The 14,215-nt window shown below is 58.6% G+C and overlaps 1 protein-coding gene across 9 annotated transcripts in view; it reads left to right on the top strand.

Moving 5' to 3' along the window:
- OSBPL5 (oxysterol binding protein like 5) overlaps positions 1 to 12,207 on the top strand; it is a 68,175-nt gene extending 55,968 nt beyond the window's left edge. For 8 of the 9 annotated variants that reach the window (XM_057552806.1, XM_057552803.1, XM_057552808.1 and 5 more), the window contains 9 exons: positions 141 to 239; positions 5,507 to 5,604; positions 6,088 to 6,177; positions 6,269 to 6,405; positions 6,837 to 7,022; positions 7,260 to 7,386; positions 8,984 to 9,122; positions 9,539 to 9,641; positions 11,348 to 12,207. In XM_057552806.1, coding sequence (XP_057408789.1) covers positions 141 to 239; positions 5,507 to 5,604; positions 6,088 to 6,177; positions 6,269 to 6,405; positions 6,837 to 7,022; positions 7,260 to 7,386; positions 8,984 to 9,122; positions 9,539 to 9,641; positions 11,348 to 11,486 — 1,118 coding nt within the window. In that variant the 3' untranslated portion in view covers positions 11,487 to 12,207. The remainder of the gene's footprint in view (positions 1 to 140; positions 240 to 5,506; positions 5,605 to 6,087; positions 6,178 to 6,268; positions 6,406 to 6,836; positions 7,023 to 7,259; positions 7,387 to 8,983; positions 9,123 to 9,538; positions 9,642 to 11,347) is intronic. The other variant, XM_057552807.1, reaches the window with a different exon arrangement.
- The last annotated feature ends 2,008 nt before the right edge of the window (positions 12,208 to 14,215 follow it).

The raw sequence follows: 14,215 nt of genomic DNA, 5'->3' as shown, positions 1-14,215 counted from the left end.
ACAGTCACACAGCTGGAGGTGCCTGGGACTCTTTCCACCTGTTGGAAGGGATCTCAGGTCCTGTGACTTGGGGTGGAGGTGGGGGCCCAGGTCCCGAGGATCCGTCTCATCTCACTGGTCCCACTGCCCCGTCTCTGCAGGGAACTCACTGTCAGCTCTGCTGGATGGCAAGGCCACCCTCACCTTCCTGAACCGGGTGGAGGATTACACCCTTACCATGCCCTACGCCCACTGCAAAGGTGAGAAGCCATGGTACCCCCACCCTGGAGGGCAGAGCCCAGGCCGGCTCCCTCAGGGAGAGCACCCTGGTTCTTGTCTATTTGAAGGTATCTTATTTGACCCTCACTCTTCCATGACTTTTTAGCTGGGTATGGAATTCCAGGCAGATTGTCCTTCTCTCCTCTTTGGAAGCTTGTTACCACCTTCTAATTTCCATTGTGGTTGGTGATCAATCAGCTGTTGGCCTGTTTGTTACATGGTCTGCTTTTCTCTGTAGCTGCTTTTAAGATCTTCTCTTGTCTTTGGTTTTCTGCAATTTCAGTGTAGTAGTTCAAGGTTTGGATTTGTTTTTTTTTTCCTCTACAATGTTGTGTTAATTTCTGGTATACAGCAAAGTGACTCAGTTATAGGATTTCTTTTTTATTTTTTAATTAATAGACTTTCTTTTTTTACAGTGGTTTTAGGTTTACAAAAATTTTAGCAGAAAGTGCAGAGAGTTCCATATACCCCCCATCCCAACACACATACACACACACACACATACACACACACGGATCCCCTACTGTTAACGTCTTGCATTGGTATGCTACATTTGCTACAATTGGTTAGCTGATATTGACACATTATTATTAACTTAAGTCCATAGTTTACATTAGGGTTCACACTTTGTGTTGTATAATTATATGGATTTGGACAAATGCATGTTTCTACCGTTACAGTATCACAGAATAGTTTCACCACCCTAAAAATCTCTTATGGTTAGACGTGAATAGATGAATTCACCTATTCGTCCCTCCCCCCTCCCCTCAACCCCTGGTAACCGCTGATCTTTTAACTGTCTCCATAGTTTTGCTTTTCTCAGAATGTCATAGAGTTGGAATCACAGGGTATGTAGCTTTTTCAAACCTGCGTCTTTGGCTAAGCAATATGCATTTAAAATTCCTCCATGCCTTTCGGTGGCTTGATTTCTTTATTTCTTCTATTTGTAAGGGCTTTTGTTTGTTTGAACTTTTTAAGTAGAGATTTCATGGTTTTGATCAAGTGTGGAAGTTTTTAAGCCATTATTTTTTAATACTGCCTCACTCCAATTTCTCAGTTTTTTTTCTAGAACTTCAGACATTCTGTGCCCTGCATCTGACATCTTTTATGTCTTTACGTTCTAGATAAGTTCTTTAGATCTACCTTTAACTATGATTAACCTAATATTTAACTCATCCACTGAGTTCAATTTTGAAGTTTTGGATTTTTTTCCCCCTAGAAGTTCTACCTGATTCCACTTCAAACCTGCCTGTTCTTTTATACTTGTATCTTGTTCCTTGATCAAGTTCACAATTTCTTCTCACAGATCTGTAAACATCATAAACGCAATTGTTTTCTATTCTCTATCTAGGAATCCTAATATTCTAGCCAGTTTGCCGCTGTGTCCCCACTGCCCACAGCAGTGAGATTCTGGATAAACATTTGTTTAGTGGTTGACTGTATATATTAAGACCTTGAGATCCTAATTCTGCTGGGGATTTTCCCCTATACTAGGCTGTCATGTATAGTAGGCTGTTTCTGGGCCACACAGGAAGTTTCAATTTGAGTCCCAAACTCACCTTACAAATTGAAGGCCAGGGATGTAGGGGGTGGGGATATTTTTAACCCCTAGAGCTCTGCCCAATACAACTGTTTCTTTTTCTTTTTTTTTTTTTTAATTTATTTATGGCTGTGTTAGGTCTTCCCTTCTGCGTGAGGGCCTTCTCTAGCTGCGGCAAGCGGGGGCCACTCTTCATCACGGTGCGCGGGCCTCTCACCGTCGCGGCCTCTCTTGTTGCGGAGCACAGGCTCCAGACGCGCAGGCTCAGTAGTTGTGGCTCACGGGCCTAGTTGCTCGGCGGCATGTGGGATCTTCCCAGACCAGGGCTCGAACCCGTGTCCCCCGCATTGGCAGGCAGACTCTCAACCACTGCGCCACCAGGGAAGCCCACAGCTGTTTCCTTGACTCTCCTTTTGCTGAGAGTATAGCGATGTGAGAGTCCCAGTTTTATGGAAATGTCTCAGAACACACGTTCCTTGTTGCTCTGGCCCAAGCCCCTCTGTCCTGCACCCCACTGGACACCAAGGGCTCAGGTCAGTAAAGGCCTCTCTGCTTAGAGGGCAAATGCTCCTCTTCCTCTTTCTCCCCCTCCTCCTTCTCCCCCTCTCCTTCTTGTTTGTTTTTTCTCCCAGAAGATTGCCCTTATTTTCTGGCATGCCTATCTGTTCATCAGTGCATTTAAAAGAGCATTACTTTTTCTTCAACTTTTTTTTAATTGAAAACTTCAAACACATGTGAAAGGACGGTGACCTCCCCCCCACCGCAACGTACCCAAAACACAGCGAGCACCAATCTTGTTTCCTTTATCCCTGCACGCCTCCCACCTCATTCATTTGAAGTAGATCACAGATATCACGTCATCTATGCGTTTCACAGAGTGTCACTAAAAGATAAGGATTCCCCTTCTTAACCACAACCGCGAGACTATCATTACACCAAAAATTTTAAAAAAACAAACACAACAAAACTCAAGGCTCTTTCCCTAATACCATCAGACATACAGTTAGTGTTCAAAGTTCTCTGATTGTCGTAAATAAATGTATGTTTACATACGTACATACACACGTATGTTACGATTCACTTGTTTGAACAGGATTCCAGATAAGGGTCACGCTTTGTGCTTGGTGTGAACCTTCACCTTTTTTTCCCTTGCACTGTATTTGTGGAAGGAATAAGGTCATTTTCTTGTGGGGTTTCCTCTAGTCTGGATTTACTGGCTGCGTCTGTGGTGTAGTTGAACGTGTTCTCTGTAAACTGGAAGCTGACCTCGTCCCTGGAGGTGTGATCACTTTCAGGCACAGTTTTTCCAACAAGACAACAGTAGGTGGCTTCCCGTCTTCCTGCCGTGAAGTTCATGACATCGGGTTGGCTCCACATCTGTGATCTTAAGCGGCGTGGATTCTCAGCTCCTGGTCCCTCTAACCTGGTGACGGTCCATTGCTCCTTCATCCAGCCATCAGGCAGCCTCCTGCGAAGAGAAACTCGCCCTCGCCTACCATGTGCTTACCCGCTAGGCCAGTACCTGTAGGATAAATGCCAGAGTTCTTCAAAATAGTAATGAGTTTTCCTTCCCCTGCCCCTGTCTCCTCCAAAGGGGATCCTTGGTGAGGTCGCTGTTGCTTTGAGTATTATTTGATCAGAACATGCACGGTCGATACAGAACATTCCAGCTAGAACTCTACCACTGCTCCTTGTGCCATGTCGGCCAGCGGGAGCCCTCAGATTGGCCCCTGTGTCCTCTGTACCCAGCCCGAGTGGCCTGCCTCCTTCTGCTGTGACCCCGGGAGACCCTGACATCTCCTGCTCTAGACCTTGAATCGGGCATTTCTCCTGGGAGACCCAGGTTCCTCCCAGTAGGAAATGGTATTTAGATACCATTGTCTGGAGGCGAGGTCTGCTTCCTACGAGTGGTTTGATCATCGTTTCCAGGGCTTTCGTCCGGTGAGCTGAAGATAGAATCTTTTTTTTTTTTTTAAGATGAAAACAGGTGAGTTTGCACTGACATTTCCAATCCAGATTCAAGACAGCGGGTCTTTTTACGCCCCATTCACCTCACGTGTGAAATGTCTCCCCCCACGCCGGAAAGCCGCTTTCCGTGACCTCACCACGCTCGCTGTTTGTCCTATCACCACACACAGCACACAGAATGACACTCAGGCCCACCAGCAACAGGGCGATGGCTGAAGGCAGCGTGGGCTGTGATGTCTGTGCCCCTTCTTGTCCTGAGTCGATCCCTCTGGGATTTGTAAGGTCATCAGATATACCCCTCTGGGATCACGCCCACTCTGGTCTTCTGTTTCATTTCACTTTGGATTTTTAGGAATTGCTTTTTTAACTTCGTTTTTTAAATAATTTTGTAAATGAAATATGTACCTGGTTCCAAAGTCAAAACTACACAACAAGGTATAGACAGTTCTAGGGTCTCTCAGACCTCCTCCCCCACCCCCCGCAGCAGAGAATCGGGCCCTGCACACCCGGCCCTGCAGCTGTTTCTCTGACTCCACGTTGGTGTGTCCTGGAGAGACGCCAGAGCAGCTCAGAGGCCCGACTCCCTTCCGTGTAGCTTTTCCAGCCTGTGCACAGGGGGATTTGGGGGTGATTCCAGCCTTTTGGCGATTTCAATTAGCTTGTCTTTTTTAATTTTTTTTTTTAATTAGTGCTAAATCTTTTTTTTTTTTTAATAAAGTTATTTATTTATTTTTGGCTGCGTTGGGTCTTCGTTGCTGCGCGCTGGCTTTCTCTAGTTGTGGCAAGCGGGGGCTACTCTTGGTTGCGGTGCGCGGGCTTCTCATTGCGGTGGCTTCTCTTGTTGAGCATGGGCTCTAGGCGCGCGGGCTTCAGTAGTTGTGGCTCGCGGGCTCAGTAGTTGTGGCTCATGTGCTCTAGAGCACAGGCTCAGCAGTTGTGGCGCATGGGCTTAGTTGCTCCGCAGCATGTGGGATCTTCCCGGACCAGGGCTCGAACCCGTGTCCCCTGCATTGGCAGGCGGATTCTTAACCACTGAGCCAACAGGGAAGTCCGTTTTTTTTAATTTTTGAAAGACTTATTTTATCCCACATCTCTAAGTGTTTTCGAGTGAGAATGATCCTTTCTTTCTTCCTTTTCCTTCCTTCCTTCCTTCCCTCATTTCTTTTTTTCTTTTAGGGTAAGCCCTCCATAAGACCAGAAATAGAAGACTCATGCTTTCCTTCAGTAATTAAAAAATATATGTATTAAGTTAAAAAAAAAATAAAACCAGTGGGCCCGTCCTGGGCGTAGCAGTGAGCAGGGAAGATGCAGGCACCCACATCGGGGCAGGAACTGCGGAGCGGAGTGACAGACCTTGACGAGGGCCTCCCGGGGGCAGTGGGGCTCCTGGGAGCCTGGAACAGGGGCTGCTGGAGGAGGTGACCTAGTAAAGGGTGGGGGTGTCTCCCAGACTTAGCAACTCGCATGAGCAAAAGCCCTGGGGCCAGAGACCCCGTTCGCTGCGGGGAGCTGGTCACTGCGGAATCAGGCCCGGTCACGGGCTCTGCTCACCTAACAAGATTCTCCTCCTCCTGGCAGCACTGCCCCCAGAGTGCCTGCCCCCTCCCTGCTCCCATCTCGCCCTCCGGGCCCTGACAGGGGCCTCCCCGGCTCAGTGTTGCTGGGTCAGGACTCGGCAGAGGTCTGGGGGCTCGGCTGGCCCGGGGGTGGCCCTGACCCCCCAATGCGGCTGTGTTCCAGGCATTCTCTACGGCACCATGACCATGGAGCTGGGCGGCAGAGTGACCGTCGAGTGTGAGAAGAACAACTTCCAGGCTGAGCTGGAATTCAAGCTCAAGGTAGCACTGGCCACAGCACCTCGGCCACCCAGGGGCCTTGGGGAACGTGGGGCTTGGGCCGGGGAGAGGCGAGGCCTTGGGGGGCCCCCTCCTGCCCTCTCAGTGCCCCAGGGATGGTTTCCTGAGCAGGTGCACATGGACGAGCAGCTCCTGGCTTCCCTGTAGCACAGCGGGGCCCAGAGAGGGGAAGGGGCTGCCCACAGGCCACACAGCAGAGCTAGGACAGGCCCAGGCCCCTTCCCCACCACGGGGCACAAAGGCCTGGCAGGGACCCAGCACCCTTGAGCTCAGGCTGGGCCGTGGGCGAGCGTGGCCACCTCCAGCTTCAGTCCCGTCCCAGCCGGCCCCCCACGCACTGGGGCTGGGAGCTCACCTCCCCCCCCACCTGTGAGGAAGGGGCCCCTCCTCCCCAGCTCCACGAGGGGGCGTGGCTGCCGCCCTCACCGGCGTCCTGAGGGCATCGTCTCGGGTGTGTCCCCGCAGCCCTTCTTCGGGGGCAGCACGAGCCTCAACCAGGTCTCCGGGAAGATCACGTCGGGCGAGGAGGTCCTGGCACGGCTCACGGGACACTGGGTGAGAGGCCGCCTCCGGGCAGGCGCGGGTGGGCCCAGGGGCAGCAGCGGCCACGGCCGGCACCTCTGACCCGCCCGGCCGTCTGGGGCAGGACAGGGAAGTGTTCATCAAGGAGGAGGGCAGAGGAGGCGCCGAGCTCTTCTGGAACCCAAGCGAGGAGATCCGCGGGCGGCGGCTGAAGCGGCACACGGTGCCTCTGGAGGAGCAGACAGAGCTGGAGTCGGAGAGGTGAGGCCCGGGCGCCGCAGGACCCCTGATCCAGGCTGGTGGCCGGGCCGGCAGCTGCTGTCTCCTGGATGCACGTCCCCTGTATGTCCCTGGCAGGGAGGACGGACCTGAGTGGACCCTTCTTGGCAGAGGACACGTCCAGCTGTGGGCACCTGGAGGGAGAGCAGGGGAGGCCTGGGGAAGAGCAGGCTCCGGGGCAGATGACCTGCAGTCCACAGGGAGGGCCCTGCTGGTGGTAGGTGTGCGTCCAGCGTAAGAAAGAACCGTCTCAGGGTAAATCAACAGTGCCCAGGAGACCCGGGCACCCTGAGAGGCAGTGAGCTCCCTGTCACTGGAGGCAACCAAGTGGAGGTTGCTCTGAGGCTCCCCTCTAGCGTGAGGGGACAGGACTGCCCAGGTCCCCCAGCTCAGCGCGTGTGCTCCGCTCGCAGGCTCTGGCAGCACGTCACCAGGGCCATCAGCGAGGGTGACCAGCACAAAGCCACGCGGGAGAAGTTTGCCCTGGAGGAGGCACAGCGGCAGCGGGCCCGAGAGCGCCAGCAGAACCTGGTGCCCTGGTCGCCGCAGCTGTTCCAGCTGGACCCCGCCAGCCGGGAGTGGCGCTACCGATACGAGGAGTGCGTGCTGGCAGACAGTGGCCTGGGCCCCGCCCTGGGCTGGGTAGCAGACCCCCGCCGTCCTGGCCTTGGGTGACGGGGACGGAGGGTCACACGGGGGCTGCACACAGGTGCAGGCAACGGTCACTCCCCTGGGGGTCTCCAGTCCTGCTGGGAGGCTGAGGGCTGGGCCGGGATGGGGCCCCCTCACTCCGAGGGCCACCGCCCCTGCCAACGGACACTCTCTGGACCCTCCAGCCACAGCCCCTGGGACCCCCTGAAGGACATTGCCCAGTTTGAGCAAGACGGGGTCCTGCACACCCTGCGGCGGGAGACCATGGCCCGCCAGACCACCTTCCTGGGCAGCCCGGGGCCCAGGCGCCAGGTCAGCACCACCCCCAGGGCCCCTGCTGGGTCCCTCCAGGTGTGACCCCATGCCCACCCTCACACCCACCTGCCTGGCCCCCCTCCTCTGGGTCCCCCACCCTGGCACACTCTGACCCATGTCCTAGCAGGGTCTCCTCTGGCATCCCCCTGCGTCCCTGCCCCGCCCTTCCCTGCCCAGCATGGGGCCTGGATGCCTGGATTTGCAGGACGCTCAGTTCCCAGGGCACCCCGGTGTTCAGGGCACTGTGCCGGAGTGTATGGTCCTGGCCCATCAGCCCCCAGAGCCGCCCTCTGCGGTGCGGGCAGCACGTTATCCCATTCCACAGATGAAAAAAACGGAGGCTCAGGGCAGCCCAGGGATTCGCCCAAGTAGGAGGAGGAGGCGGGGCATTTACCCAGATGCCTGGGCCTCAAAAGTGTGGGAGAGAGGGTGGGAGGCGCGGGGGAGGGCAGGTGAGAGTGCAGGTGGGAGGTTCCAGGAGACACAAGGAAGGAGAGCTCCAGACAGAGGTGCCTTTTGAGGGAAGCCTGGAGTGGCCCCCACCACATGGGCAGGTTCCACATGTGGAACAGCACCCACTACACCAGCTGGACACCCACTGTGCACACGGCCGGGGGGCACGGCCCACCCGGGGCAGGGAAGGGCAGACTCCCCATCTTGCCCAGGGGCCCCAATTTTCCCAGCAAACGGGCCACAGTATCTCACCAGCCACATGTGTCCCACCCACCCTTCCGCCACATCCCGCGGCCCCTCGGCCTATACCAGATGGCCCCAGCCCCTCGCACACGTGTCCACCTGACATCCTGCATCGTCCTCCTTCTCTTCAGCCTTTCCAGTCGGCTCGGGCCCCACCACACCCCTAAACCTGTCCCTGCGGCAAAGTCCACCTGGGTGGACTGCCCACTCTCCATCTCTGTCTGCACCTCCCATCGCTGACCCCACCCCCCAGCGCTGACCCCACCCCCAGCGCTGACCCCACCCCCATCAGTGACCACACCCCCATCTCTGACCTCACCCCCAGCACTGACCCGACCCCCCATCGCTGACCCCACCCCCCATCAATGATACACATCAGAGCCACAGGGCCCTAATGCAGAGCGTCCAGGCACCATCCCAGGCCCGTCTGTTGGACACAGGCCTGCTGTCACCTGGCCACTCCTGTACTCAGGGGGCTTGTTTGAGGCCAACCAGCCTGGAGGTCCCTCCACGTTGGGGGAGCCCTAGCTGTCAGCTCACACACTGAGCGGGTCCCTGGCCCCACCCCCATCATCTCCACATGTACTGGGCAGGACCTCGTGACGGTCCCCAGGCCGCCACAGAGGGGCCAGCAGTCTGCATTACCCCTGAGGACACTGAGGCCTGGGGGGAGTGAGGCTCTAGCCCAGGCAGGGCAGGGCCAGACCTCCTCTGTGCACCCAGAGCCAGCAGTTCCCTCCTCTGCCGGCCACCTCCTCTGGAGCTGCCCTGGCATAAACCCACCACCACATCCCCAAGGCCAGCGACACCCCAGCAGGTCCCCGAGGGCACAGCGGGCGCACGAGGGTGCGGTGGGTGTGGGTGAGCTCCCGGCCACAGCTGCTCCATCTCCCTCCAGGGGTCTGGCCCCGACCGGCGGCTCCGCAAGGCCAGCGACCAGCCGTCTGGCCACAGCCAGGCCACCGAGAGCAGCGGCTCCACGCCCGAGTCCTGCCCGGAGCTCTCTGACGAGGAGGAGGACCGTGACTTCGCTCCCGGTGAGCCCGCCTGGGCCACGCCCTCTTCAGGGCGGGCGGAGAGAAGCCCAGGGGCAGATGGGGCTGCGGGAGGGGGCGGGGCTCCCGAGTCTGCACTCAGGGGGCGGGGCCCTGTCCACCTGTCTGTGACTCTCCGGGTTGGCTCCTGCCTCTCTGCCTCCTGCTCTCAAGGGGGTGCCTGTCTCCCCAGCTTGGTCCCCGCCTCTGGCCTAATCAGAGGCCAGCTGAGCCCCGGGTTCCCTCTGGAAACATCCCTCGGCACCACCTCCCTGTATTATTAGCTTCACCTGAAGGCTCCTGTGGGGTGGGACACGGCCCCAGGACCCCACCTGCTGGCTCCTCAGACATCCCCGCTCATCCTCACTTCTCCCCCCCCCCACCCCGTGTTCCCTTGTCCCCCGGGTCCTGCGTCCCAGGCTGCGAGAGCCCGTGCCCTCGGTGTGGGAAGGAGGCGTGGCGGCTGCAGTTGCTGCACGAGGGGATCCTGTCCATCCGGGAGGCCCAGCAGGAGCTACATAGGTGGGCCACGCTCGGGGTCCAGCCGGGGCTCCGGGTCAGAGAGCAGGAGAGCCAGAGCCGGCGGGGGGTGAGGGGAGGCGTTCACCTGCACTGTCACTTGGGCTAGAACCCTCAGGACTTCAGGCGGTCTGGCTGCTGGGGAAGGACAGGGGACCTCCTGGGTTCTGCCCTCTGCGAGGGGCGGGCAGGGCAGAAAGCGGCGTGTAAACAGGCTGAGCCGGCAAGGAGGATGCCGGGCCTGGCGGGGGCTTGATGGAGGCCAGGTGAACCAGGGCAGGGCTGCCCGTGCTTGTGGCGGGTGGAGCAGACGGAAGCTGGAAGGAGGTGCTGCCAGCACCGGCTCCCCCGAGGATGTCTCCTACCGCCCCGCGGTGGCCCCAGCTCCGAGAATAGTGGGTCCTCAGGCACAGCTGGGTGAGTCGTCTCGGGGAAGACTGGGAACACACTCTGTTTCGCTGGCACCAGCAGGCAGAGCCCTGCTTGCCAGCTCTGCCCCAGAGCCAGGCTCCCGGCTCCAGCAGGGCTGCAGGACACCCGGCCTGTGGGACCTCGGGCTGTCCCTGCCTCAGTCTGCCCATCTGTGAACTGGGGTGACAGCAGGGGCCCTGGGGCGGGAGGAGGATGGCGCAGAGGGCTGAGCTCTGTGCCTGGCACCCCGTGAGCACTTACCCAGCTGTTAGCATCGGAGCCGCCCTCGGAAGCCTAGAATTTCATGCCTGTGACCCACCCATACGTGGCACAGAGGCGTTTCACACCTTTTTAGCAACCCACTCCACTGCAGGCTGTGTGGGGCCGAGAGAGGGAGAGGAATGCTGTCTCCATGGTCAGGGAGGGCTTCCTGGAGGAGGATGCAGGTGGGCGGGGAGGAGCTGCAAAGGGGGAGAGCAGAGGTCAGCACTGAGAGCAGAGGCCACCACAGGTGGGCCGCTGCCGGGAGAAGGGCGAGTCAGGTGAGGGGGCGGAGGTGGTGGAGCTGAGCCCAGAGGCCGTGGGAGCCGGGAGGGTCGGGGTGGCCATCTAGCACCACAGAAGACTAGCTGCAAGGCAGGTGGCCGGGAGAACCGCCGGAAGCTTCTGCTGAGGTCCAGACACACACTGACGTCAGACTCCAGGGCGGGGCTATGGGTTTACTGGGCTGCCATACAGAGTACCACAGGGAAGCAGCTTCGACCACAGACATTTACCTCTCCCAGTCCTGGAGGCTGGAAGTCCAAGATCAGCGCAGGGCTGGTTCCTCCCGAGGCCTCTCTCCTTGGCGTGTAGACGGCCGTCTTCTCCCTGTGTCCTCACGGGGTCGTCCCTCTGTGTGTGTCTGTGTCCTGACCTCCTCTTCTTATAAGGACACCAGTCCTACGGGATTAGGGCCCATCCTAGTGGCCGCATTTTACTTTATTCACCTCTTTAAAGGTCACATCTCCAAATACAGTTGCATTCTGGGGCGCTGGGGGTCAGGATTCCAACAGAGGACTTTGGGGGACACAGTTCAGCCCATAACCATGGAGGTGGGAGGGAGGATGTAAGAGGCCCAGCTCCCCCAGCCTTGACCCCCCCCTCCCTGGAATGTGTGCCCAGGAAGCGCAGTGCAGCCACTGTGCCCTGGGTCCCTCCCGTAAACGAGCCCTCCACCCCCATGTGCACCACGGGGCAGGGATGCACCATCCTGCCTGGGCTGGCCCTGGCTGAACTGCGGCGCCCTGTCGTTCCAGGCATCTCTCAGCCGTGCTGAGCTCCACGGCACAGGCCCGGCAGGCACCGGCCCCAGGCCTCTTGCACAGTCCCCGCCCTTGGTTCCTGCTCTGCGTGTTCCTGGCGTGTCAGCTGCTCATTAACTACATCCTCAAATAAGAGCCCTTTGGGGACGGCGCGGGCATCGCCTGCAGAACTCGGGCGGCCCCAGCCTCCCTCCCAGGCACCTAGCACTTTAAGCCAGCCCCATGGAGGCAGAGACTCAGCGAGCACGGCCTCTGTGGACAGAGGGGCCCACGGCGGCACAACAGCAGGAGGGACCTGGGGAGCCACACGGGGTCCTCCCGGGGAGGCGCTGGCCTTACTGCTGAAGCCAAATGCCACATTCGTTGTGCACTGCACTCCCTGGTGACCTCGTCCCATCATCCCCGGTCAGCCTCAGGGGACTGATGGCGGAGGGGCAGGAGGGCCCGCAGGGCTCTGAATGTTGTTCCCCAGCAGGGGTGAGTGGGGGGCTTTGAGGAGCAAGCCGGGACCCCAGGTCGTCCTTGGGCCTAACACACAGGCCGTCCCTTCCTGAGACCCTGCCCACATTGGCCTGGAGGGGTCACAGGTGGGCTGGGGGCGCCAGCTGGGCTGCTTCGGAGAGGGCGCTTGGGGCTTTATTCTGCCTTTGTGCTGTTTGGACCGAGCCCAGTTCGTATACCTACAGGACTCGCCCCACTTCCCTCAGCCAGGACGTGCCAAGCTGGGGCCGGCACATGTGAGCATGGCGTGCCTGGGGGCAGCGTCCCCGGCCTGGAGCCTGAGTTGGACACTTTGCTCAGATTGATGCACGGTCTTCCCCTCCCACACGTTTTTAATAAACGCAATCGCAATATTTTAGGCAGGCTGCGAACAGCGCCTGGCGTCTGGCCTCCATTCCTGTGTCAAATGCCAGGATGTGTGTGTGTGTGTGTGTGTGTGTGTGTGTGTGTGAGCATCTGCACATATAGATACACACGGAGCCTTAAACTATGTTGTGGCGGTGTCATCTGAGCTGATTGTCCAGTTTATGTACCCATGTTCTTGCCCTCCCCCAGTTTGGGGACATGTCTTTGCTCCATCCCTTGAAATAAACAGACACATATTGTGTGTGTTGTCTTCTTGGGGAACTTCTGGAAACTGGCGGGGGTGGGGTGTCTTTCAGGGGAGAAACTCAATGCCAGCAGAAGCTGTCTGGGGCTGGAGGGGCCCAGGGAAGGCTCCGAGGCCCTGAGGATGGAGGGAGGAGGTCCGTGGAGGATGGGGGTGCAGTTTGCAGGGAGCAGTTAGAAGCAGCCCACCCTGCTGAGCCAGCGTCAGGAAGCTGGGGTCCTGTCAAACAGCCGCTGAGCCAGCTGAGGACACGGGAGGGGCGCTGCCCACCGGGGCCTCCAGGGTGGCCCTCAAGCCCATTTGGCCTGGTCCCTTCTCCACAGTTACAGCCCCCTCCCTGCCCTGCTGCCCCCAGCCCAGCCCTTCAATTCCACTGTGGCCACCATTCCCGGTACTCACAAACACCAGGGCCAGGTGAGTGGGCCTCCCTTTTCTGGGACAGCCCAGGATGCCCCTGAAGGGGAGGGTGGGGACAGCTGACCGCAGACCCCACGCACCACAGTACGGGGAGACTGCAGCCCAGCCCTGACAGTACGTGAAGGATGAAAGACACAGAGGGAGAGCCCACAGGACAGGATGGACTTGGACTGGGGCCGAGGAAGGGGCAGGTGGGCACTGCCATCCCAGCCCTCACGCCTGCACTAGGCAGACGGGACTCCTGGGATCCCGCATCGAGGGCAGTGCCCCTAGACTGGCTCTGGATCGCCATGTGGCTGCCACTCCCTGCTGAGGGTGGGTGCTTTCCAGGTGGAAGTATTCTGCACCTTGTTACTGAGGCAGGCTGCTCTGGACCCGAAGCCCTGGGCCACCTGCCTTGCACCCTGGCCCCTTCAGAGCCAGGTGGGGCCACCCTGCTGCAGCCCGATCCACCAGCCCCTCCAACCCCCGGCCCCTGCAGCCTCGGAATCTCCTCCAGAATTCTCTTTATGTCCTTGGTAGGCCAAGAACTACTCTAAATAACAAGGAAAAGAAAGCTGGGTGGGCATCGTTCCAGGGGAACAGGTGACCAATGCCCAGAGAGGTGGTTGCAAGGGCATCACGCAGCACCTCCGTGCAGTAAAAACCTGGACAGGTTTCAGGGTCCATCAGCCAACTCTTGGGTGTCCAGATGCTGGTGGTTAAATCTAGAATGATGTAGGGTCCAGAGCTGGGCCTCCCACCCTCACCTCCACTCAGTACCCATTTCCCCGCCCCACTGACAGTGTGCCTGGCTGGGCTCCCAGGGCATCTGGGCCGGAAGAGGATGTTGCAGCTGGACTAGGAGAGTGGAGGCCTGTGCTGGGGCCCCACCTCACCCTCTAGGAGACCCAGAGCAGCAAAGAGAGAGGCCGAGGAGATGCACTTCCTGGGGACACGGTGACAGTCACCTCACCTTGTCACCTCCTTGGGTGAACAGCCAGCAACCTCTAGTAGGAAGAACTCCTAGCAGAAGCGACCTGGGTCCCAGGCAGGGCTGAGGGACTCAAGCAGCTGAGCGGGCCCCCTGGAGTATGGGATTCCGGGTGGGGGCGGGGGACGTCGGAGGAGGTTTCGGAGATGAAGGGGCGCGAAGCCCCCTGTGGATGTGCCTGGGCTGTATCCTGCTCTCCCCACGAGGGAAGGGTCTCCTCCCCTTGAATCCCTCTCATCCACCTCACCCGCCTCCCTCATCAACGTCGCTCCCGCGAGCAGCTCGAAAGATGCTGTGGTTGCGGCGGGGAGGGAGGGACAGACGCTCGGCGTGCGGCGGCCGCCCGAGCCCAGGTCGGAGC

This window comes from Balaenoptera acutorostrata, chromosome 9 (assembly GCF_949987535.1).
Source record: "Balaenoptera acutorostrata chromosome 9, mBalAcu1.1, whole genome shotgun sequence".
Taxonomy (NCBI): domain Eukaryota; kingdom Metazoa; phylum Chordata; class Mammalia; order Artiodactyla; family Balaenopteridae; genus Balaenoptera; species Balaenoptera acutorostrata.
This window is presented reverse-complemented; position numbering and strand designations above follow the sequence as displayed.